Here is a 27,839-nt window from a genome sequence, read left to right on the forward strand (position 1 = left end):
TTCACCATAAGCAATAATCTAAAATAAGTTAAAAGTACATTTATCGCCCTTACACTATCAGTGTATACAGCTGAAATTCAAAAGCAATAACCCAAACAAGGCATACATTGACCAACTTGAATACATGTAGCATAAAAACAACCTATGAATGACTTTCTCCAAAGTTACCACACATTCATTTACCAATGTGATTCATTATCTGATGATGGCAGGTCTATTAGTTGCCCGCTTAGGTCTAGGTTTATTACCTTGCCCTGGCATCTCAGTCGTCAATGCATACATCTTCACAGCAAATAATTCATCAGGAAATTCCTTTTGATCCTAACAAAGAGAATGTCTACTGTTAAAGCAAAGAAGAATTGCACCCTTCAGGGAGTATTAAAAGCTTACACATTTCAAAGTACAATTTAGCTAATACTATTATTGTATCTAGATGAGGATACTCAAGAGAAAAAAGTTATAGTGATCCGATCATGCTCTGAAATCATCTGAAGAAGTTTATCATCTTGTAACGAAGTTAAAACGTCATGCACTACTAAGTGCCAAGTAACAAAAATCACAGCGACCACGGAAGGTGGTATACATATGCCCATGTTTCTCTATCATGATGCACAATTGCACATGAATAGGGAAGTAGTTCTCAGTTTGTAACCTCAAATACGGTAGAAAGAGGGACGAAATGGCAGTGAAACAAAATGATGTGCAATAATCATTAGAAGGAACATTCTGTTCCTGAAAGTTACAACACATAAGCTTTCCTTTTTCTTTTCTTATTTTCCTTTTTCTCAAGACTTCCCTATAGCACATATGTTAGAAGTAAAGGTTTCATCTGTACCTTCATCTTGTAGATGTGTAGTCCACATTGCTTGAACAGCTCCTTAAAATATGAATCTGATCTTGTGATGCTCTTATCTTCTTTGTCCAACACAAATCCTTGAAAAATGTATATACTTCATTTAACTTGCATAACATTACAGCTCAATCGTTATATGTACATTGTATTGCAATGGAATAGCGGAGTCAAGAACTTACTCAGCTCCAACCAGAAAATCATCATATCAAGAAAAAAATCATACTCAACACGATAAACAAATGGAAACTGTTTGAAGCCACATGAAAAAATCAATGTGGACCATGATATGACAGAAAACATGGATAAACAGAAGTAGGTGAAACTAATTTCCATATAACACAAATTAGAGAACTCAAAGAGATGCTACCTGTTCTTGCAATGTTCTCTTTTAGAACAAAAAGTCCACCAGGTTTCAAGCCAACCTAGAAAAAGAATTAGAATAAACACACGATGTTTAACTGCTTTACTGGAGAAACAATTGATTAATAGAGAACAAGTGAACATATCAGGTATTCTCTAAAAACTGAATTTCAGAAAATCTATGTCCTACACGCATGTGTCAATTATAGACAAAACCAAAATAGAAAATAGATAAAGATATCAGGTGTGTTTGGTATGAAGGAAAATGTTTTCCTAGAAAATATTTTATTGGAAAACAAGTGGATTTCTTACTTATTTTCTAGTGCTCGGTTAGTAACAAAATATCCCAAGGGGATTTATATGTAAGCTAGCAAAATGTTATGACGGTTGGATGGGGTGCAGAGTGAGGGCTCGGGGGTTGAGGTGTCAAGAGATGGGGGTTGGGGATGTTGTATGGATGGGAAGGAGACAATGAACTTGAAAGTTACTTATAAAACTTGTTTCGCTACTTCCATTAAGGAAGTCATTTCCCTCATTTTTAAAAAGCTTGTTTCCCTATGGAAAATATTTTTACCAACCAAATATGGAAATATTGAAAATAATTTTTCCTCCATACTAAACACACCCAAAGATAAAGAAAAATACGAAGTAAAACTCTTTCGCATTACACTTTGTTTTTTCCGATAGGGTAACTCTTTTGCCTTACACATTTTGGTCGTTATAAAGGATGAGTATCAATTTATGAGATAAGATTCTTTAAGATGATGTTCAACCAAGCTAGTGGATAAACTTATGGGTGTTAGAATTGGAATAAACACAAGCTGTTTAACTGCTTTATTGGAGAAATAGAAAAGGCACAAGTTATTTACAAGAAAACAAGTGAACATGTCAGGTATTTTTTTCAAAACAGAAGTGAAATCCATGTCTCACATGTAGATGATAATAATAGAAAAGTGCACACGCAAAGGGTAGCGGCTGCAGGTTTTCCTTGTCATCAAAAAAAGATAAAATAGACAAAGGCAACCAAAAAAGAAAATAGATGAGAAAAAGTAGGAACAAAAATAACAAGTAAAACTCTTTTGGTTGTTGCGGCAGTTCGACAATAGGATATCTCGTAGATGGCTGTCACTAGTGCCTTTCTTAATGGTGAGTTATCCGAGACGGTGTATATGAAGCCTCCTCCTAGCTTCTCCACTTATCCATCCATGGTATGAAAACTGCGGAAGGCCATTTATGGCTTGAAGCAAGCTCCACGCGCTTGGTTCTCCAAGTTGAAGTTTGTTCTTCTGCAAGGTGGCTATCGACAGAGTCACAATGATTATTCTCTGTTTATCTCTCCCTCACCACGAGGGACGATTTTTGTGCTAATCTATGTCGATGATCTCTTGATTATTGAGGATGATATTGAAGGTATTTTGTAGCTTAAAGGTAAGTTACAATCTTTATTTCAAATGAAGGATTTGGGGCACACATCTTACTTTCTTGGTGTAGAAATCTCTCGCAATGCTGGTGGCTACTTTCTCTACCAACGGAAGTATACCAAAGAAATCTTCGACATGGTTCACTTGACTAATGTGACCACTATTGATACACCCATGGAACATAACAGTCATTATTCTAAGACTGATGGGGAACCTCTCTCGAATTCGACCCTTTATCGACGTCTTGTTGCGAGCTTGGTCTACTTAAGTGTCACTTGACCTGACACTACTCATGTTGTTCATATTCTTAGTCAGTTTGTGTCTGACCGTCGACACCTTCAGCTTATGGTTGTTCATCGGCTTCTCTGTTATCTTCGATCGACTGCAACGATGGGCCTGCATTACCATTGTGATTCACCTACTCTCTTGTGTGCCTTCTCAAATGCTTATTATGGTGGGTGCCTCAACACTTGTTCAACCATCGAGTATTATTTGTTTCTTGGCACTCCTTGCTATCTTGGAAGTCTAAGAAACAAGCATCAGTATCCAAATCATCGACTAAAGCAGAATACCGTGCCATGTCAACTACATGGAGTGAAGTGGTCCGGTTGTGTCGTTTGTTGGCTGATTTTGGCATGCACTTTTCCTCTCCCATACCCATGTATTGTGACGATGAAAGTGATGTAAAGATTGCCTCCAATCCTGGTTTTCATGAACGAACCAAGCACATCGAAATTAATTGTCACTCTGTTCGGGAAAAATTTGATGACAGTCATATTTCTCTTCCTTGTGTTTCTTCTAGAGATCAACTGGCAGATTTTTTCAGCAACTCTCAAACGAAGAAACGACATGAATTCTTTATTGGCAAACTGCTAGTTGACGACCATCAGTTTGAGGGGGATGTTAATAACCATCCATTACAATTTCTACCTACCATATATATTTTGATTATATAATATTCGTATAGATTATTATTTTTAATTGTATTTACCATGTATAGTATTTTACCATGTATAGTTTTCTTGTAACCTTATAAGGAGATAATCTCCTTCATTCTAAAGGCATAGAAATCAAGATTTTTCTCTTGCTCATACAGACAATCAAGATTGTTTAATCTGGTCATATAAAGCATCATGAAGACACAATAAGGAGATAGCCAATAGCTCCCCACCCTGATTTCTAGACAAGGCATCAGCAACCTTATTATCAGTACTCTTCTTGTATGTAATGAAAAAGTCAAAACCCATAAGCTTGGTAATTCCAGCCACTTGGAAAACAGCGTGTATGATTTGGTCAAGCAGATGTTTCAAGGTTTTTTGATCAGTTCTCATAACAAAATGTCTACCCAACAACTATGAGACCATTTTGTCACAGCAAATATTAATGCTAGTAGCTCTAGGTCATAGACACACATAACTTTAGGTCTGCACATAAATTGATGTCTGGGAGCTTGGTAGCTAAGGACTTATTGATATAAGCAATAGGATGCCCTTGATGCATCAGGACAACACCAATACCCATTCCACTTGCTTCTGTTTCAATGATAAATGGCTTATCATAATCTGGCATACCCAAGACTCAAGCAGTTACCAATGCCTCCTTGAGTTTGAGAAAAGCTGCAGTAGCTTCTTCATTCCAGCCAAAATTATCCTTCTTGAGTAATTCATGTAATGGCTTGAGATGACCCAATGCATTTGATAAACCTCCTATAATACCCTACTAAACCAAGGAAACCTCTCAATTATGTAATGGTTGCAAGCACAACCCTCACGGACTTAGAGTCTCACTAAAGCTCCATGCGGCACTTGTCAACTTACTCACTAATCTTTCAAGATCTTGTAAGCTCAAGTAAGCCTTTTGAAACTAAGATCGCTAAGAGAATGAAAATAAAGACTTAGAAAGCTTTTACCCTTCGAGGTAGCCCAATGGTTTGGGCTTGGGACTTCCATGTTGGAGGTCTCAAGCTCGAAACCCCTTGCCAGCGAAAGCAAGGGGTTTTGCCTTCTGGGTCGAGCTCGTCGCACCGGGCTTGCCTAGTACGGGTTACCTTTCCTATGTGATTTGCGAGCTATTGCATAGGAGCGGGGGTTTTACCCTGTGCGCACCTAAAGGATAGCGGCTGCGGGTTTCCCTTGTCATAAAAAAAAGACTTAGAAAGCTTTGAAAGAAGGCGTTGTATTACTTGTGGAATGCTTACACTTTGTTGGATGAGTTTGCAAATGGGGGGCCCTCTATTTATACTACCTCCTAAGGGCCTAAATGTAAATAATATTTACATTACAAGTCCCTATATATTTAGCCTTTGGTCCACATTCTAGAATTCTCTACAAGTTCTAGGGAATTCTAAAGCCTTTTTGAAAGTATCTAGGGAGTTCTAGAGTTCTCTACTAACCTCTCCACAACTCTAGATTCTTCCTCCCTTATTCCGGTGCAAAATTCGACTGGCAAAGTGGCGGGAAATGACACTGTCCACCACCTAATGATGCGACGACCGCAGCACATTGTTGTAAAAACTCCCGGATTTGGTCCTTAAATTGTCACAAGTCTTCATATCTCTCCCATGTGGCCTCCTTCGGAGCTTGTCCCTTCCAATGTACAAGGAACATGGCAGTGGCTTGCTGGCCTCACTTTCGTTTTGCTTGATAGTCTATGATAGACTCAATCTCTCGGCCATGCGAGGCAGTGACAGTTATGGGCGCCCGTCTTGACTGGTTCCGGTTGGTATCATCCTTGTCCTCATGGTATGGCTTGAGGACGCTTGCATGAAAGACCGGATGGATCTTGAAGTGTGGAGGTAACTCCACCTTGTAAGAGATCTTTCCTACCTTGGCAATGATCTTAAACGGCCCCTCATATTTTCGCACTAAGTTCTGATGTACGCCCATAGTGCTTTAAATTGTCTTGGGTTGAACTTCACCAAGACCATGTTTCCCACTTCATAGACTGTGGGACGACGCTTGCGGTCGGCAAACTTTGTCATCTTTTTCGCTGCCTTGTAGGACTTGGCAGTGTCGAGTTGCTCCTCCCATCCCTTGGCAAGATGGTAGGCTCCCAAACTCTTCCCTTGAAAAGCGGCCAGTAGGGAATGTGGAGTTTGGGGGGGTTGGCCAGTCGCTAACTCGAATGGTGTGCACCCTGTGGACTCACTATGTTGCAAAATATAAGAGAACTGTGCCATGTCAAGGAGCTTTGCCCAATCTTTTTGGTGCGCACTAACATAGTGCCTAATGTAGCACTCCAATAGGGCGTTAACCCGCTCCGTCTGGCCGTCTATCTACGAGTGGAAACTAGTGGAGAAATGCAACTCTATGCCAAGTATGTCTAACAATTCTCTCCAAAAGTTCTTAGTGAAACGGGGGTCTCGATCACACTGATAATATACCTCGGCTGCCCCTAATACTTCACAACGTTCTTGAAGAACAATCGAGCAGCCTCCTTTGAGGTGCAACCGGCTGTGGCGGGCATGAAGGTAGCATATTTCAAGAATCTATCCACCACGACCATGATTGTTCCATACCCGTCGAACTTTGGTAAGGAAGTGATGAAGTCCATGGTCACACTTTCCCATGGGCGTTCGGCCACGGGTAGTGGTTCCAGCAGCCCTCTCGATTGCCTTTGCTCCACCTTGTCTTGTTGGCACACAAGACAAAGTCTGCACATAGCACTTGATGTCATCCCGCATGCGTGGCCAGTAATAAATCAGCGCCCTCGTACGTTGCTACCCCGAATGCCCAGCCCACGGCGTGTAGTGGCTCTCCTTAATGATTTGCCGCCTGATAGGCCCAAACTTGGGTTCATAGACCCTTCGAACGGAAGTGAGTAAAAGGTTATCTTCCACCCAAAAGCGCCTTGTCTTGCCTTGGGCGGCCAACTCCATAAGCTTCTTGGCCTCCGAATCATGTTGCATGTCACCCTTGATAGCATCCTGGATATTACAATGAGCGGTGGTGATGGCAACAAGCTCAGCCTCTCTACTTAGTGCGTCGGCCACAACATTGCCCCTTCCCGGCTTGTACTCCAAAATGTAGTCGAACTCGGCTAGAAAGTCCTACCACCTAGCTTGCTTCGGGGTGATCTTTTGTGACTGTAAGTAGATAGTGGCCACATTGTCGGTCTTGGCCACGAACTTGAAGCCTAATAAGTGGTGTCTCCACGTGCGTAGGCAATGTACGATGGTCGTCATCTCTTTCTCATGCACCGTGTAGCGCTATTCGGTCTCATTCAATTTGCGGCTGTCAAACGCTATTGGGTGTCTATCTTGCATTAAGACTCCCCCAATGGCGAAGTCCAAGGCATCCGTATGTACCTCAAAGGTCTTTGAGAGGTCGGGAAGCGTCAAGACCGGCTCTTCTGTCACCGCGGCCTTAAGACTTTCAAATGCTTTTTGGCACTCCTCGCTCCAAACCCACAGCTTATTCTTCTTCAACAACTCGATCCGCAGAGTGGCCTTAGCAGAGTAGCCACTTATGAACCTACGATAATAGTTCGGAAGTCCAAAGAATGATCTTAGTTTGGTCACCTTTATGGATGCCTCCCACTCCTTGATCCCCCGGATCTTTGCCTCGTCCATCCGAAGTTCGCCTTGGCTGATTATATGCCCCAAGAAGTGTACCTCGTGCAGGGTGAACTCACATTTCTCCCGCTTGATATAGAGTTAGTTCTCCCTTTAAACTTGAAAAACCTTCTTCAATTGCTCCTCCAAGGTGTTACTATAGATGACTATGTCATCCAAGTATACTACCACGAACTGATCCAAGTAAGAATGAAAGATTTTATTCATCAACGTGCAAAAGGTGGCGGGTGTGTTGGTTAAGCCGAAGGGCATCACCAACCACTCGTAGGCTCTGTATCTCGTCACGCACGCTATCTTTGGCTCATCCCCTTCCACAATGCGAACATGGTAGTAACCCTTTCGGAGATCCACCTTGGTGAAATACTTGGCCTGTCCAAGTCTATCAACCAAATCGACAATGAACAAGATAGGGTACTTATTCTTAATTGTTACTTTGTTAAGCACCCGGTAGTCTATGCATAGTAGCAGTGACCCATCCTTCTTCTTTTGAAACAGAACCGACGCACCATAAGGTGCTTTGGACGAGCGATTGTGACCGGCCTCAAGGTGTTCCTTCAGCTGCTTCCTTAGCTCCTCTAACTCGGGTGGAGCCATGGGATAGGGTGCATGTGGCTTGGCTCCAACTTGATCCACCTCGCGCCTAGGAGGTAGAGTCTTTGGCAGCTTGTCCGGCATCACATCCTTGTTCTGTTCAAGGACCTTCTTTATGACTGGTGGCAAAGGCTCCTTAGCACCATTGTCTTCTCCCAAGCTTGCAATGGTGGCTATGAACGTCGGCTCTCCTCTCTTAAGGCCCTTCACAATCTGCATGGCCGACAATTGGGCATTTCCTTCCTTCTTTGGCACCTTGACTAGAGGTACCATCCATGAACCTTCCCGCTCCATGACCATGAGTCGTTGGAGGTAGGGATCGATCATCGTATGACACCTTTGGAATAACTCTTGTCCAAGAATCATATCAAATATGTCTAAAGGAGCAACGATGGAAGTTAGTCTTACCTTGCCACTTCCCCAACGTGATGCTTACTCCAATCCTTGGGCAACTCCACACACGGGAGTTGGTGGTGCATTGACCATCTTGAGGCGGGTGTTGCTTGGATTATAACTTAGCCCCATCCTTGTTGTCGTTGTCATGATGTTGGCTTCTACCCCGGAGTCTACCATGGCACAAGTTGGTCGTCCATTGATGGAGATGTCTACATGCTGTGTGCTATAATCAATCGGCTTCTCTATCTATTTGGCAATAGCCCCGCACAATCCGACCATGCCCAATTGGGTCATGCCCGCTCTTGCCATTGTGCATCCTTCTCCTTTCGCTCCCGTAGGATAGCACCAAGGTTCTTCATCTCAGGGCACCTAGCATAGCCATGTGGTCCACCACATATGTAGCAACCATCTCCCTTGGTGGTCTGCACCTTCCTCTCGAAATAGTTTTGGCGCCCAACTTGTAGGAATCGTGCTGCTTAGGATGTGCTTGCTTCTCTTTGCCTCGGCCACAATCTCCCCCACCTTTAGCATGACTAGCCCTCGCGTCCTTTGCTTTCGCCTTGTCATGCTTGAAGTCGGTCAACGCTTCAACTTGTGTGATGCCCTCATCGATGGTTCTGACTTGTCGCCGCTCCAACTCCGTCTTGGCCCAATTTTGTAATCCGTCCATGAAGTGGAACAACATGTCTTCATCCGTGAGGTTGGGAATCTGAAGCGTAAGAGTGGTGAACTCCTTCACGTACGCCCGAATGCTACTTGTTTGCTTCAATTCCCTAAACTTGTGTTTGACCTCATAGATGACGTTGTTAGGGAAGAAGGCTTTCTTGAACTCTTCTCGGAATTGCTCCCAAGTGTTGATGGTTTAAGCCCCTTCCCTCTCTCGGACTCCTTTCATCTCCACCATAGCATAGCCATCTCCTTGTGGCAGTTTAAAGACCAAATCCGGGAGTTTTTACAGTAGTGCACCGCGGTCATCGCATCAACAGGTGGGGGAGAGTGTCATGTCCCGCCACTTCACTGTTCAAATTCAGCATCGAAATAGGGGAGAAGAATCTAGAGTTGAGGAGGCTTATGGAGAACTCTAGAACCCCCTAGATATTTTCAAGAAGGCTTTAGAATTCCCTAGAAAGTGTAGAGAATTCTAGAATGTGGACCAAAGTGTAAATATAGAGGGACTTGTATAGGAAATATTATTTACATAAAGTCCCCTAGGAAGTAGTATAAATAGAGGGCCTCCCATTTGCAAATTCATCACTCAAGTTGTAAGCAATCTTCCACAAAGCAATATAAAGCCTTCTTTCAAAGCTCTCTTGTCTTTCTTTACATTCTCTTAGCGATCTTAGTTCAAAGTGCTTTACTTGAGCTTGCAAGATCCTGAAAGATTAGTGAGTAAGTTGTCAAGTGTCGCACGGAGCTTTAGTGAGACTCTGAGTCCGTGACAATTGCACTCCTAGGACTATATCAACATTTCCCAGAGGAAGAAGTAGGAAATCAGAAGAGGATGGCGTTCCTTGTAACAACCATTGAAGATCCTTGAAAACTGAAGCACTTGGCACTTTCCTTCCATCTGCTGGAGTCAGAGATGGCTCCATTATAAGACTAGTCATGCACCCTAGCTTCCTGGCCACATCTTCATCAATGAAGTTATGAGTACTCCCTGTATCAATAAGACTTTGCAAAGGTTGTTTATAATGATAACCAGTGACACTGGTAGTATACTTGCAAGGACATAGTCAAATTCATCCACAGAATCTGATCAAATAACTCCTCATATGTAACTTCACCTTCCTCATTTACTTCCACCAGAAAGAGTTGCTTCTTAGCTTTACAAACATGCACTACTTCTCATCACAAAGGAAGCATAGTCCTTTGCCCTTTTCTCATCCATCTCCGCAGTGAGGAATTTCCTACCATAATTGCCATTTTTGGAATCTATTGGGTCTGTTATGGGATGATTCAAAGATTTCTTGAATGAATTGTCATGTTGATATGAAAGTCTTTGATATTTCTTAAATTTAAGAGGATTTGGTAAAATGGGATTCTGGTTTTTACCAGAAGGTCTAGTTCCCCAAGATTGTGCCTGTGCTTCAAAGACTTCTTTTTGCAGCTTTGTAATCTTGTAATCCTGCAGTAGTGTTCTTAGGTGCTTAAAGTCGAACAGACATATTCAGTTCAAGCTTCAACCTCCCAAGAAGAAATCATTAGCATTCCCATTGGAGAGTTTAACCCCAGTTATTACTCTACCAAATTTGGCCTGATAATTCCTCACACTACCAGTTTGTTGCAAATTCTTAATTGCGTCCATTGGGTCTTCAAAGCCATAAACCTCTCATTTAAGGCCAAAACCTACTCGGTCCAAGTAGGTCTACAGCTGAATTCCTAGACTTAATGTAGGATCTATGCCAAGCAATAGTCTCACCCTCCAAATGATAGAAGCTACCCTCACTCTTAGGTCAAAGGGAATCTCATCCATTAAAAATATCGGTTCACCTTGTACAACCATGTCCTCAAATCATGCCCAGAATATAGAGGAAAATCTAGCTTGGAATATCGAGTGAAATAGTTTCCATTCACAGCAGGCCCTGCTTGAAATTCTTTAGCTGGACTCATCTGTCTTCTGTCCCTCGAGCAGTCACCTCCCACAGAAATGCCCCACCTCTTTATCCTTCTGTTTCATCCCACCAATGGTCTGCTTGATCTCCATCATTTTTTTATCGATCTGAACATTTCTATCATTCATACTGGCCATACCCTTCATAAGATTCTACAGCAAATCTTGAACCAACTTCCTCAGAAGATTTGTCTGGATTCTTATTACTGACCACATGATCAAAGCCAAGAATCAGTTGCTCTGATACCAATTGATGCAACAAGTTATCCCGACTAGAAGAATTAACCAGGAGCTTAATACTCGAGGAAGATGGGAACTAACTTAGGGAAACCGAGAAGTTAGTTGACAGGAAATATAGAGAATAGGGGGAGATTTGTATTTCATAACATGAGCGCATGAGTACAATTACAAGCTGTACTTATACACAACTGAAATGAATGAAAGAATCTAATCAAGTAACTAGTTTTGAGCTAACTAACTGAAAGGAAGTAAGGGAGAGTATTAACTAACTTCCATGAACAGTGCTAACAGACTTTGATATGCTAACTGCCTAATGACCCAATGGCCAGCTCATCTCCTTTGCAATCTTGCATCACCGCTTAGTTCTTTTAATCTCAACCTTAAAGAGTTGGATCAATATTGCATTAATGTATATTGGATGCAAAGTTTTGCTACTTTAATTGTAATGATTATTATTGTAATAAATTCATGTATGCTTTGTATCTTTTAATTTTCTATAAATTAACCAAGCTCTTGTGCCTGCTTTAACTTGCCGGAGGCCGTAACATAAGTTGCTTTCTTGAGCTTGCATATCAAGTTAGGATCCCTAGGAGAAGAGAAGCCTGGAATTGTCAACTTCACTTTAAGGAGCATGTGTTCTGCTTCTGATTTATTATTCAAGCCCCATAGACCTTGTCACTATTTTGCACTACTGCGCATGTTTCATAAGCTGATTGAAACTTGCAAAATATTCATATCATACCGGATCATGGACATATTATTGGCCAATAGCTACTTATTACAATCAAGCCCTACTAAAACTTCATTTTAGAAGATCACTTCACCTTTGCTCTCTTGAAGAATGCAATGAAGTCATCATCTACAAGATGCCCAATGCACCACTGAACCCAAATAACGTCATATCTTTCAGCATCAGGAGTAAATTCCTTGAAAAAAGAAAAAAGAAGAAAAGGGAAAACAATGAGTAAACAACAACCTAAAAGTGAAGAGATAAAAAAAAATTAACAAACATTATGGCAATCTTTCTAATTCAAAAATGTGGAAACAAAGTGCATCCACAAATGAGCCGGTTATACACAGTAGACAGACCTTTAAAACACCCAAAGTTAAGCAGGTGACAGAACTATGAACTGCGATAGGTAAGCTAATATTTCAGTTTAAGTTTCAAATCTATATACATGTGTGTGTTGTGTATTTAGTTACCATGAAAAATGTTGCAAACCAATGCTGGTTTGAATCAGATCGTTCGAATATAAGAGAAAGTAACATAATCAAAGGTAGGTATGTTGAACCAGCGAGATTCGCTTTTAAGCTCAATGATCAGTCATGAGTTTCTAATGCCTCATGATGACACGCTATGAATAAAAATAACTGGATTTTGAGATATGTATGGAAAGGCTTAAAGGAATTTCTCTTAAAAAATACTATTCTGCAGGAAATGGTTTCTCAGAGAACAAGACAAAAGAAGAGTTGAAAAAGGAAAGTATCTATTTCCATTATTAACACCGCAAAGTGGGGAATCATTCTTGTTCTCAGCAATAGTAACAAGTCAGCAGACTATTGTCTCCGTTTACTCCTTCCAGAAATCATAGTATCAAATATTAAGAGATAACTACTGCAATAAGGACTACATTACTTGAAATGCCATGTTCCAGAGAAACAAATTGAGCATATCTCCTACCAAAAATTGTTCTATCTCCTACCACAAATTGTTCTTTCTTTCACCTGATTTCAATAGTAATAATGAGGAGAAACAAAAAGCTGAACTATTAAAGAAAATTGTTCACCTGCTGCCTACACAACCCTTGGGAAAAAGAAGAAAAAAATTTAATATAGAAAGCAGCATGTTTCCAATTTGACGACTCAAGAGAAGTGGAAAAAATAAATTAGAAGTAGATAGAGATAAATCCTGTTTACCACACAACGTGGAGGTGGGCTTGGGGTCGTGATTATATGGTCCACAATGGCTGAGTTTTGCAGGAACTTTTAAGCAAGATAAGGCTCTACATTGTGAATAGGGGTGCATATGGTTTCACTTTGAGCTATTCTCTAGAGGTGCCAAAGTTCGGGAGAAAAACGCTATGGAGACGGTATATTCTTTTCAAGCCACTGGCAATTTTGAAAAGAGTGTAAATGCTCCTTACGTAACAATCATATCAAGGAAGGATGAGTTAAAAGCATTAGGAATTTTGAATCTATGAGTCAAGAAGCATTTACACGAGTGTTGCACTATCTTCTAAGGTACTCTCTATCAGATGTAAGAAAACATTGGATGTTAACCTCCCCAAATGCATTCGTTGAAAAAAGACAAATTGTAAATGTTGCAATAGTTGTAAATGCACCAGTAGACTACTGGATTTAAAAGAAGGTGTACCGGCTCAAGCCCAAGATATTTTCCGTTCTGGCTCAACCTTTGAGGTTTCACAATTTTGTCTTCTTAGGTGTAGTCTGAATCTGAAATACGCTCAATAGTTGAATCATGAACTTACTATGGTCTATAATTTTCCTCTCGCGTTCTGATGTGGGATTTGCCTAAATTGGGCTCCTGAATCCCCTTCAAGTTCAACTGATAGAGATTTGTGCATTATTACCCTCTTCCCCTCACGGACTCAGCATCCTCGCTAAGTTTATTCCCCACCACTATACTAGGGGATGTATCAGCTCTAATACTACTTATAAAAACCCTAGTCCAACTGCCAAGGTATCACCACTCTTCCCAACTTTTGGAGCCACACAATTTTGTCCCTCGAACTTCAACCTAAAAGGTGCCTCTACAGAATCCTAAACTCACTCTTATATGGCCTCTAACTTTTTTTCTCCTATTCTAATGTAGGATTTTCCTAAAGGCAAGCTTCACCGAGTACACCCTTTCAAATCCCACTACCAGCCGTTACAAAGGCACATGGCAAATTAAGGAGTTTTGAGCTTAATACAGAAAAGGTACAATTTGGAAAAAGTCAATTAACTTTTGTTAGTGAACAAATTTTTTTGATTTTTTCCGTGTCTTTTTTTTACTTTAGGAGGGGTTTATCAGTGTGGCTAAAGCAAGGGCATCCAATTTTTCCTATGTTGGTTATCCAAGTAATGGAAAGACTGACTAAGATAAAAGATAGGAAACTATCAAGGGCTACCTGATGGAACTTAAACTAGAGCAAGGAATCTGAAGTGTACAGTCCAGTTAATGTTACAGATGACACAATAATGTTCTTAAATATAGAGATGGCTCTAGTACAACATTTGTTGAAGAAAGTAAACAATGATTCCAAACAGAATCAGGATTGAATATTAACCTAAACAAGAGTGAGGTTTTCACATTGAAAGAGAGGCAAGCATTGCATAGATATCAGGAACTCAATCATAAGGTTGGATTGCTTCTCGAGGCTTTGCTGGGTCCACTATTAGGATCATTTTGTAAACATTGTATTTGGATTCAGGATTGAATATTAACCTAAACAAGAGTGAGGTTTTCACATTGAAAGAGACACAAGCATTGCAAAGATAAAAGGAACTCAATCATAAGGTTGGATTGCTTCTTGAGGCTTTCCTGGGTCCACTATTAGGATCATTTTGTAAACACTGTATTTGGAATCCCATAATAGAGAGAGTAGAGGAATGATCAGGTCATTTTCTTTTTTTATGACCGTGGTGTCTGGGCCAGCTTTCGCGCACCTCGACTAATTCCACAGGATACCTGCCACCTCCCACCAGCAACAGGTACCAGGTAACTCTATCCACCAAGGCTAAGCCAGATGGAAAGCACCTAGTGTTTTTCTGTCTCTAAGTTTTGAACCTGAAACCTCAGGGGTCATTTTTAATCAAGGTGGAGACTATGAACAAGTTTAATAAAGATTCCAAGAGAGGTATTAATGATGTTACTCTAAATGTGATGTTCTCAGTATAATCAGGCCAAAGTTTAATGATGATTTTTCATTGGCTATCTCCATATGCAATAGCTGAAGTTTTTGTGCACCAGTGAGTAAGCTCACCATGTTTAGATTTGGTCACCTCTTTCCACAATCCAATGTCTTCAATTCCATATCTCCACAACCATTTCATTGTCATGCTTATATTGTGAGCTGCAAAATCTTTGATACCGAGAACCCCTTGGGAATTTGGTTGTCACTTTTGCCCATTTAGCCAAATGGAACTTATGATCCTAGTTGTTGTCTTCCCATAGAAAATTTCCTTCTAATTTTGTCAAGCTCTTTCTGTTGGAATAGGGAAAAGGACATGTGATAAGTAGGGATGCTGTCCATTACATTGTTAATCAATGTTACTCTTCCTCCGAAAGAAAGATATCGAATTTCCCATGCTGCTAGACTTTTTTCAAACTTCTCAATTAATTACGATCAGATCTCACTAGCCTTGAATTTTGCACCTAAAGGCATCCCAAGATAAGTTGTTGCAAAGGAGTCCATGTTGCAACACATGATTCCTGCTAGTTCTGCCAGATTGTGCACTGAATTTACTGGATAGATAGTGCTTTGAAATATTTGTATTTGATTTTTGTTGATATTAATGAAAGTTACCATTTTCAAACAAAAAAAAGAGGTGAAATTCTTTTTATATGTCTACAACATGCCCCCTCATGTGGAGATCAGATTCTTAATGAGATACGCACATAGAAAATTTTTTGTTGAGGGATAGCCGGTGAGCTTGAACCTAGGACCCTCTACCTAATCTAAAATCTTAATATGTTAAGAGGAGGGGACACTTTTATTTATGAATTTCATGTCTACAACACATACTTGTGTTTAATTCATCTTTATTTTAAAAATTACTCATTTCTGAGTGAGAAGGATTTTATTTAATAATATTTCAATTTTGTTTAATACTCCTATATTTTGAATTGTGTTATTTGAGCCAAGGGTCTTTCGGAAATAGCCTCCCTGTCTTCACAAGGTAGGGGTAAGGTACGAGTACACGCCACCCTCCCCAAATCCCACTTGTGGCATTACTGGGTATGTTGTTGTACTCCTGTATTTTGGCACTTCATCATCACCAAGTTATGACTTTTTTTGAAACAGATCATCCACATTGTACTTGGCAAGAATTGACTTGACATATCTACCTGACTGTTATGAAATTTAAGATAGTACCTGAAGTGGGACACAATAAAAGTTGGCAGCTTTGTGCAACTCTGACACCATTAAATTTTCAGGAGCCAAATTTACCCGAGCAGATTCCAGAAAATGTGATACAGGCTCTAGGAGGTCGACCTGATAAAAAAAAAAAACATTTCAGTTTTTGTCAAAGGAATATTAAAAGAGGTAAATCAGAGGAATAATAGTCTTTCTTATGCAGGTGAAGTTGTTTACCATGTTTTTGAAAAAACCACAGCCATCTAGATGAGATGCCAGCAAAAAATTACGATGCAAAACAGTGGGCAGAATATACATGTTGCTTACATATGCCATGTGACTGCTTTATTGGGTGTGTGTGGAAGAGAGCCCCTGTACTCAAGAAAGGACTACATGCTAGGAATCTAAATATCACGGAATAGCATCTTTGCGACCAGGGACAAAGCAATCAAGTGTGAAGAGGCTATAGAAGAAAACATAATTCAAAACTTACTTATTGCAAATGCACACTGCATCGGATAGTAGCTATAGCATTTACCAAATTATTTTTCCAACAAAAGAAATAGGGAAGAAGGATGCCTACATCGAGAAACCCAGTTTCTGATAAGTCCCCCGATGTAATGCGAGTGTGCAAATCCTTGATATATTTGAATACAATTTGCAGTCTGGTTCCTAAATGTATTATTTCATGATAAACAAAATAACAAAAAGGAATTCGGTTACAAATAGAAGAATCTCAACATGATGATTACTTTTTTCCTTACGTCTGACTCTTACTTCCACCCCTCCTGATACAACAACTCAATAGATCTGAGGTGTGCTCTGGCATGGTCCAACTACATCCTGTAATGTTGAGAATAGGTTCCACAATTGGGTGGTGAAGCTGCAATATAAGAAGAGGTGTTTGTCTCCTTTGTAGTGTTTCTCAAAAAACATCTGGGAACTAACTGTCTCCCTTTCTTCTGCAAGACTTCCTGAGTTAAACATGCTCTCTTAATCACTTGTCAAGTGAAGCATTCTACCTTGGGAGGGATGATACTTTTCCAGAAATAATTTCACTGGTAAGAAGTTCCCCCTCCAGCCAACTGCATACCTCTCTTATATGCACTGCTTACTGAGAAGTTCCCATCCTTGTTGTGCTTCCACAAGACCTTATCTGCATCTGATGTGGCAATGTTGTTTCCTTCTAACTTCCCCAGTAGTGAGACTACTCTATCAACCTCCCAATCACTTAGCATTCTTCTAAAGGAGGTGTCCCAACCCTGAACTGACAACAATCACTTACTGTACTCTCAGTGTCGGTGAAGACTTGGAAAAGATCTGGAAATTGTACCTTAAGAGGACCTTGATCAATCCATCCATCATGCCAAAACTGTCTGTGAGTTGTGACCATTACCTATCTTACGGATAAGATAGGCTACGATCAATGGCCAAAGATTTTTGATGGTCTTCCGTAGCCCCACCCCAGAGGGTTCAAATAGAGTGTTGAAGCACCAATGACTGAGCTCACCAAACTTTGTCACAATTACATCTTCCATAATGCCCTTTCTTCTTTTGTATAGATCAATAGCCACTTCACAAATAAGATCTCATTTTGCAATTTGAGATTTCTGACTCCCAAACATCCTTTGTCTTTGTTGAGCAATACAATTTTCCAATTCACAAGACAACACCCCTTACCTTCTTTATTTCCTTGCCATAGAAAATCTCTTCTAAGCTTGTCTAGCCTTTCCACAACTTTGGTTGGTATTGGAAAGAGGGACATCACATAAGTGGGCAATGCATCTAGAACAGAGTTAATAAGAATCAACCTACTTCCTAGAGACAAGTACTGAGCCTTCCATCTGGATAACTTCTTCTCTGTTCTCTCCAAAATGTCATCCTAAATTGCTAAAGATTTGTGTGTACTACCCAAGGGCATACCCAAGTAAGTTGTGGGTAAATTTTTTGTTCTCCAACCCAGAATGTTGGCCATATCTTGAATCTGGTAAACTTCATTTACTGGGAATAGACTGTTTTTCCCCATTAAACTTCAACCCAGCTACAGCTTCAAATAACACAAGGATCACTCCAATGTAGCTAATCAGTTTAGCAACTGGCTCACAGAAAATAATGGTGTAATCTGCATACAACAGACGACTAATTTCCATATCCTCACCTACACTACCTCCAATTCTGAAGTCACTGATCCATTTGTTTTGAGCTGCTATTCTCATCATGCTGTCAAAACCTTCGATGGCAAGAATAAAGAGGAAAGGAGATACGGAATCCCCCTGTCTTGAGCCCCTTTCTGAAGCAAAAAAGCCCACAGGTTCTCCATTCACAAGCACAGAGAATCTGATTGTTTGATACAGAATTCTATCCACTTCACCATTTGCTCCCAAACCCCATTTGCCTAATTCCCACTCTTCATTCTAAAATCAATACATTCACTGCTATTAGTGCTGCCTTCATTATTTGCCTCCCATTAATAAATGTCATTTGGTGCCTGTTGATCAGTTTATCAATCACTTTCTTAACTCTCTTGGCCAATAATCTAAAATTAATCTTGCATACACCCCAAACCAGACTAATTGGCCTGAAGTCTTTTAACTCTGGGGCAGTGTTCTTAGTGGCGCTCGCCATTCGCCAAAGGCTCTATGGCGAGGCGAGGTGAGCATGTCACGCCATTTCTCAGTGAGGCGAGGCGAGCATGTCACACCATTTCTCAGTGAGGCGAGGCGAGCATGTCACGCCATTTCTCAGTGAGGCGCGGCGAGATCAATTAGGCAATGTGAGGCGACGTAATGGCGACCTGAATAGCGGCGCCTTTTTGTTTTAAAATTTTAAAGAGGTCTTGACTTATAATATTAGTCAAAATTAGGGTTTTTTTTTCATATTTCCATACTTGGGGTCAGTCGTGACTCGCGTTTCTTCTCCTCAACCTCGCGATCTCTTCTTCTCCTTCAGTCGACTCGCGCAAATTGAAAGGTATGGCCTCTTTTCTTTCTTCTTCTCTTCTTTTCTTCGTTTCTTCTCTTCAGTCCTCTTCTTCTCTTACTTTCTTCTTTTCTTCTGTTCAATTTCTTGTGAAGTGAATCTGAAATTCTGAAATCTGAAGTTCTGAACTGCCTTCTCAAAAAAAAAGATTTTGAGATACTACTGCTTGCTGCCTTCACTGCTCTGTTTTTTTCCTCTGTTTTCTTTGTTCACTGTAAAATGCTGCTGAATGCTACTGCTTTCACTGTGCTGTCTATTATTTTAAAAATAATTAATTAATTCTTCTATAGTAATTAATATAGTATCTTTTGTATTGTACAATAGTGAATTCAATGGCGTCGGATGCTAGCAAAAAGAGGGACATTGGATAGAATTATGGTACTCAAGGATTAACGAAAGATTCGGTTAATTGTAACTTTTGTGGGAGTACTTTTAATGGTGGAATTACTCGACACAAGCAACATTTAGTGGGTGGTTACAAAAATGTAAAACAATGTTCAGCTTGTCCGTCGGCGATTAGAGAAGAAGTAAGGGTTTATATGCAAAATAAAATCGCTAATAATCCGAAATTTCAAGTGGAGGTGCATCATCCACCGTGCGGAATGTGACGAAAGGCCCTATGAATCTCTATTATCCACAAAAATCAACACTAAAAGGAGGCTTTGACAAAGGAGGAGGAATTGATGAAACCAAGAAAATTCTAAGAGAGCGTGCGGTAAGTGCTTTTGCAATATGGATGTATGATGCGGGACTCCCTTTTAATTGTGTCACTTACAAATCATTTGATAAGTTTATTAAGACAATAGGACAACATGGCCCCGGAATGAAGCCTCCTACATTCCATGAAGTTAGAGTTACTCACCTAAAAAAAGAGGTGGAGAAAGTGGAAAAAATTGTTGATGAGCATAAAGTGCAATGGACAAAGTTTGGATGTTCCATTATGATGGACAAATGGACGGCACGAAATGGTAAAATAATCATCAATATTTTGGTGAATTCTCCAATCGGTAGTGTATTTCTTGGTTCTATTGATGCTAGCAATGGATCTACTGATTCCACTAAAATGTACAAGTTGTTTGAAAGCACTATTGAAAGAATTGGACCGGGAAATGTTGTACAAATTGTCACCGATAATGCTAGTGAGAATGTTAAAGCGAGAAGCATGATGATGGGTGCGTACCCACACATTTATTGGACTCCATGTGCCGCTCATTGCATCAACTTGATGTTTGGTGACATATTCAAGGTTAAGCCATATGCTTCTGGTAATATCACTCTCCTATCCTCTAACTTTCTTTATAGTCATTATTTAATACTCATTAACTACTAATTACTATAATCTTACTTTAACAGTTTTTAAGAAGGCCATCAGAATCCATTCTTACATTAGTCAAAGGCCATTGTTGTTAAACTTGATGAGAAAATTCACCAAGGAAAGAAATTTGGTGGAACCGGCCAAGACAAGATTTGCAATGGCCTTCTTGACTTTAAGAGCTATGTACATACAAAGAAAAAACTTGAGAACTTTAGTCCTCTCAACCGAATGGACTTCAAGTAAATTTGCAAAGGAAACTTTGGGGAAAGAAGTTGCCAATCTTATTATTTCTGCCCACTTTTGGGATGATGTTGTTCGAGCACTTACAGTTTGTGGCCCTTTGACAGAAGTGCTTCGTTTGGTGGATGGGAAGAAAAAACCACCAATGGGCTATATTTATGAAGCAATGGATAGAGCCAAAGAAACTATTACACGGGGTTTTCATGGAGTTAAGAAGCAATATGAGAAAGTGTTTGAAATTATTGATGCAAGGTGGTCAGACCAACTCCATCGGCCTTTGCATGTTGTAGGCCATGTTTTGAACCCAGGATTGTATTAAGCTCAAGAAGAGGGAACTTTACTACAGAGTCTGTGGAATGAGTATTATGCATGTGTTGAGAAGATGATCCCCGATACAGCAATACAAGATTTACTAGTCGCTGAGCTTCCTAGGTACAAAATAGTGGATGGACTATTTGGTTGTGGTCCGGCTAAAAGAGCTAGAGACACAATGCCATCGGGTAAGTGAGTTGATTTAGCTCTTACTTTATTTGACTTATTTATACTCATTAACCTTTAAATTTATTTTATTATAGTTGAATGGTGGTCACTATTTGGTAGTGAAACACCAAACTTGCAAAAATTTGCCATGAAAGTATTAAGCCTAACTTGTATCTCATTCGGATGTGAGCGAAATTGGAGTGTGTTTGAACACGTAAGTAAAAAATTATATCCTAATTTCCATATTATATTATTATCAATATCTATTAGTTAATATCTATAACTTATGCGCAGATTCATTCCAAAAATAGGAACAGGCTTGCACTATCGCGTCTTAATGATCTAGAGTACATTAAGTACAATAGAACATTGAAACGTCGTTATGATGCTCATGATCTCATTGATCCAATTCGCTTGGATAACATTGATGATTCAAATGAATAGTTGGGTGCCCCAAAGATCAAGAAGATGAACTAATATATGAGGATGATGATCTTACATGGGGTAGTGTTGCTACGGCAATTGGAGTTGATGAGAGTATCTATCATCTTAGGGGACTTTCTTCAAGATCAAGAGCACTTGACAAGGGCAAAGGAGTAGAAACTACATCTACAAGTTCAACTTCAAGTAGGACTCGGACACTAATTGATGAAGACTACGAGGAGGAAGAAGATAAGGAGCAATATAATGATGTAGAGGATGTTGATCTTCAAGAGTTGGATAGTTTTGAAGAAGAATGGACTTTTAGAGTTCTAGTATTGTCTTTTGAATTATTGGGTCTTTAAAGTTCTAGACTTTTAGTATCTACTTTTAGTTTTTGAATTGAAATATTTGCTAATATATGTTATTGTTATTAAGATTTTGGATATTTATATATGCAATTAAATATTTTTAATTTTTGGTATTAATTGGCGCCTCGTTTCAAAAAGGCAAGCGCCTCGCCGCGTGGCGAGGCAGGCCCTTGTCGCCTTTTGTCACCTCTCGCCGTCCAAAACACTACTCGAGGCTCCAGGTTTTTGGGATCAAGCAATGAATATTGCATTGAAACACTTGACCTGATTCGAATGAAAATATTGGATGGTGTTGGTGACATCTTCCTTCAATAGACTCCAAAAAGTCTGATATAACACCATTGGAAAGCCATCTGGACCAGATGCTTTATCCACAGCACACATATTCAAGCATTCCACTATTTCTTTCTCCTCAAAAGCTCTCTGTAACCAAGCATGTTCCACATCAGTGATCCTTGCAGCCTCGTGTACTATAAAATCAGGTCTCCAGCTTCCTGTCTCCTTACATAGATCTTTATACTAGTTTTGCACAGCCTCTTTAATATTCTCTGGGTCTTGGATAATAGTGTCATTCACATTCACTTTAAGTTGCTCCATGGAATTGAATCTCTATTTGAAGATGCAATTCTATGGGAAAATTGTGTTCTTATCACCATGTTTTAACCATTGAACCCTAGACCTTTGCTTCCAAGCAATTTCTTCCTTTTTTGTTACCTCTTCAAACTCCAATGTCAAGTTTGCCTTTTGCACTAATTCATCATCTGTGAGTGGTCTCTGTTCTCGGACAGTTTCCTGATAGGATATTTGATTAAGGACATCGTCTTTTTTCTGTTTCCAATTCCCCCTGTTATATTTGCTCCACTCCTTTATCGTAGCCTTGAGCATTTTAAACTTCTTAGCAAGAACATAACCAGGTCTGCCTTTCACCCTGAAAGACTCCCACAATTCTTTTACTTTGTCCTTAAATCCATCCACTTCAAGCCACCAGGTCTCAAATTTGAAGTAGGTCTTTTTCCAATCCCAATTCCCACAGGTCAAAAGAATGGGATTATGATCTGATGCTAGTCTAATAAGACTGATTTGCTTTATCTAAGAAAACACATCTCCCCACACAGTGGGGTGAAGAAATCTATCTATTCTGGATGCACACTCAAGATCTTCCCCTCTTTTCCAAGTAAAAGATCCTCCAAATAAAAGGAGGATCCACCAACTCCGATTCTTCAATGCATGATGAAAATTCAGTCATAACTCCACTTATTCTGGTGCAATTGGTTCTCTCGGATGGAAAGCTGGTGATATTGAAGTCCCCACATACTACCCAAGTCCCATTGAAACTGTCTCTCGTATCTTTCAGCTCATGTGATAGTGTTCTCCTTATTACTCTATTACAGTCAACACATACTGCATCCATTTAATCCCCTTACATTCCAAGATACAATCTTAACTTTCATTGATAACCAATGGTAAGAGCTCTCACAGTGGATCTTGGTTCTCCATCCTTGAAATTCATATCAAAAAATAAATTTCTGACCTCTTTGGAGGAAAACTATGTTATTGAGATTGGCCTTAGAACCCTCCCCCTGCTTCATCTCCCTCTCCCTTCTCTGATCTAATTTCATCAAGAGGGCATAAGCTTCTTTTTTGCACCCTTTGATGTCAACTCCATGCTGTTGACACAACTTAATCATGTCAGATTGCACCCAACCTGATGCCTTTGCCGCCAAATGCACTGTTAACAATTTGTAAAGGAGCAGGATCTTCCTCAGTGTAAATCACTGCCAGGGCTTTAGAAAAATCTTCCTCCTCTATACTCTGTTCTATTGATATTGTTTCTTCAGCAGAAACTATTGATTCCCCTTGCATGTATTTCTCTGAGTTATCACGAACAACCAGAACGCCCCCATCACCCCTTTGTTTTTCTGACCCTTTTGAGCTTGATCATAACTCTCTATTTCTCCTTCGAAGATGACCAAACTAGGGTAACCAAAATTCTCTTCTGGTAAGAAGTATGTTCTTTACAAAAGGCTCTAAAGAATTAATTGGAATTTTGATTGGGTCTTCTTGGGTATGATGATTATGGCATGAAATGAGTTTAAATGGAGAAACATGGTTCGTAGGATTCATACACGACCCTACTAGTTTGGGGTTGAGGCACAGTTGTTGTAGTGTAATGCTTCTATAATATGCACAATTGAATTCTAAGTCAAAACAATTGCATTCACCAAAAGTTAGATGTAATAAGCTTATAACTTAGAAAGGAATAAAAATTATTTGATACATCAGTTGTCTTAGTTCAAATTTTACAACGTTTAAGTTGAACTTAAGGTATTTTTCATATCAACCAACTTATCCAATTCATTTAGTAGCGACTGATGGATGAATCATGAATATTTCTCCCCATTACCGTAGATACCAAATGAATTAATCATCAAAGAACCTCACTTAAAGGATGATGGTAAGGAATTCTTGAGGTGAACCGCAGAGTCCGCCTACCGTACTTCTAGTTTTCTGCTTAATCAGGAATTCATTAATTAATATTCCCGAATATAATTTCTGTGAAAAATCTACCATTTATCAGCCAAAGACAACCCAGACCATAGGATGGTGTTATTGTTTTCAGCCTAGATAGTTTTTAGAAGGTTAATCCACGCTGGGTGAATACTTAGAAAGTTTACCGAATTCATTTAAACCACAGTTTAACATAACATCTCTCAAGAAAATCAAAATGTTAGATTATCTTCTTCGACAGTAAAACACAATATACTTACACAAAACGATAGTATATACCTCATTGAAATATCGTATAAGAAGATTTTTAGTAATCCTTCCAATTCCAGATCCACAATCTGCACGAATTGAAGCAAACTGCCCACACATTATAAACCAATAAACTTGAAAAATATAATATACTATTGTTATCAATTTTGCAATTTGAAGCAAACAAAGAGTTCTCATAGGCACTAAAATCAGCAAATAAGTCCTCAGCAATGCTCAAGTTCTTTTTTAAACTGTGTACTGAGGTGTAGATAGGCTGCAGAAGTTAGTTTATGAGTTTTCTTAAGAAACCTTGATAGCAGAGTAAAGTTTGTCTAATGCTCGCCTCCATTTCAATTTATATGGCAAATTTTGATCGGGCATGGAGTTTTTAGTAATAAGAGAGACTTTTGGCACCTAGCGTAGTACCCTTAGAACTTGTGATCTTCAATATGTCATGACATTTCTATGGCTACAAGAGCATATCATTAAGGCAAAAAAGAAAAGTTTGAAGCTAAAGTTTTTCTAAATACTGAGAGATATTATTCTTTTTGAAATAGAATAAAAAGGAAAGATTTTCACATAAAACTAAGCAGATGGTGTAAGAAATTTGTCCAAAAATTCTAACTCAGAGACAACTTCACTTGGCCGGTTGGCCCTTTAGCAATGGTTTAGAGATAGCAATGGCAGAATGAGAAGTTTGAAGCTAAAGATTTTCTAAATTTAGAAAGGTGTTATTCTTTTCTAAGAGACTAAATAAAAAGGAAAATATTTCACATAAAATGAAACAGAGGGCGTAACAAGTTTGTCGAAACAAATTTAAATCAAAGAGACTACTTCATCTCTGCCCTTTAGTAATGGTGTAGAGATAGCAATGGTATAAAGTTCTAGTCTTGAGTGCTTTAGGGTGGAGAAATTTCTTCCATGAAAAAAAAATTCTGATGTAAATATTTCAAACGACATTATTTTCTTAGTCAGCATAAGAAGCATAACTTTGAGGTGATATTAGATGTGATTGTGGTTCTTTTTTTTTTATAAGGAATGGTTTATTAAGAATGTACCAAGATGGTACTAAAAAGATACAAACAACCTGCAGGGGATGGACATGCAGTCAGTTACATCCTGCTTCCAAGCAAGTTAAGAAAATTCAGATATCTAGGGTCATCATTCCAAGAGAATGAAATGATAGATGGAGACGTTACATATAGAATCAAAACCGGATGGTTGAAAATGAGAAATGCTACTACATATAGAATCAAAATTGGATGGTTGAAAAGGAGAAATGCTACTACATATAGAATCAAAATCGGATGGTTGAAAAGGAGAAATGCTACTAGAGTGTGTATGATGCAAAGATGCCTACCAAAGTTAACGGCAAATTTACGAAAGACCAGCAAAGTTATATGGGAGTGAATATTGGGTTCTAAGTCCAGCACATCCATAAGATGAGTGTCGCATATGTGGGATACTTAGATGATTGCGCGACCATAGAAGTTTAGACAAAATAAAAAATGAACATATAAGCCAAAAGGTGTGAGTAGCACAAATTGAGGATAAAATGATAGAATGTCTACTTAAAATGGTTTGGTTATGCCTTGTGTCAACCTTCAGATAAACCAGCCCGTAGAGTGAAGATGTAAAAAGACAACAGGGTAGACCTAAAATCACATGAAAGGAAGTTGTCTCGAAAGACCTACAATCTTCGAATCAGCACAAACATACCAAAAGATAAGGCACAACGGGAAAATTTTGTATAGGCAATACCAATTTGTCGGAAATTCATTTTCATGACCAGGAAATCTATCGGGTGCCAACCCTTATAGTTCAATTGCAACCTTTTGAAATTTGAGATAATGGCCCCTTCCCTCTGGCTTTCTTTACTTAAATACCAGGATTCATTTGCACGGCACAGAACCTCAGTCTTTGGTTTTTTAAGAGTCTTTTATCCCTATTAGAAATTCTTATGCCAGTAGAAAATATTTTATTTTTATTTTGCATATTGTTTATTTGAGTCTTTGAGATGAATTTAAGTGGAGTAGATGGGCAGTGAGGATTCATACAGCCCAAGGCACTTTTTGGGATAGAAACATACTAGTTGTTATTGTTGAAATTATTTTCTGAATCATTTTTCAATGTTTTAGATATAAGCGTACCTAATTTGTGGCCCTTGTACAAGGTGTATGAAGGGGATGAGAATAATGTCTTGATGATATTTCTAGATATTAATTGTTGACAACAACATCCAAATGTTTATTGAAACAAGTAAAATTGAATATGAGTTGGAATATTTATAGTTGAAAGTAACTTTTATGACAAGGTAACTAAACATTGAAAAACATATTTTTTTGATAAGCAAGAAATTCCTGAGAACCATTTGTACAGTTTGAAAGTCGGCGAATAATCGACTCGGCCCTTTACCCTTTTCCACTTAATACTGTGCTTTATGTGTAGCAAGGTTTGAGGCCCATATTGTGCGCAACACTGAAAAACACTCTTGTTGTAAAATATATTTTACTAGGGAACATTTTCTGTTGTGCCAAACAGAGTAGAAGTCCGACTTATTTGGGGAGTTTTTGCCAAGAAATAAACTTAATCTTACGATGAAATACTGAGTTCTCATTAGTTTTCCACTGAGATTAAGAGATAAAAGAGAATGGAAGGAGTACCGAGAGCTACGAGATGGCGGCCTCTTCCAGCATCAGGGAACCTTTCAGCCAAAATGGTGTTGAGAAAATCCTCACTTGCCTTTATATCAGGCGTATTCACATGCCCATATCCACCCAGCACTCCATCCACTGTGGCTTCCACGCCCTTCACATACCAACAAATCAAAATCAAAAAGAGAATGCAACAAGGAGTAGCTTATATGAATTCTCACTAAATAAAGGGTCTCTTACTTGCCAGTAATTGATGCCTTTGTTGTACCACTGGAACTTCTTCTGGGGATCACCATCCCCTACTTCTTCTCTCCACATCTCCTCCGCGTTTTTAAACGTACGGCCGTCGGAGTCTAATCCGCCGGTTTCCATTTGTGTCAGTGGCCGAGAAGGAAACGCTCTCCTTGCTCCTGATTTCGGCGCTACAATATTACAAAAGCTTGGTCGGCTACTGAGAAGAATAGGGGCTTTTGCTGTGCCCATATTCAAATCTACTC

The 27,839-nt window shown here is 39.3% G+C and overlaps 1 protein-coding gene across 1 annotated transcript; it reads right to left on the reverse strand.

The window, feature by feature from the left end:
* Positions 1-27,839, reverse strand: LOC125848861 (alpha N-terminal protein methyltransferase 1). The gene is made up of 8 exons (XM_049528804.1): positions 27,583-27,839; positions 27,352-27,496; positions 24,719-24,777; positions 16,145-16,264; positions 11,870-11,971; positions 1,221-1,275; positions 836-933; positions 1-321 (listed from the first exon to the last, which is right to left on the reverse strand). The coding sequence occupies exons 1-8, from the start codon at positions 27,823-27,825 to the stop codon at positions 196-198; spliced, it is 948 nt and encodes a 315-aa protein (XP_049384761.1). The 5' UTR covers positions 27,826-27,839; the 3' UTR covers positions 1-195.

The sequence above is a fragment of the Solanum stenotomum genome, chromosome 12 (genome assembly GCF_019186545.1).
Source record: "Solanum stenotomum isolate F172 chromosome 12, ASM1918654v1, whole genome shotgun sequence".
NCBI lineage: Eukaryota > Viridiplantae > Streptophyta > Magnoliopsida > Solanales > Solanaceae > Solanum > Solanum stenotomum.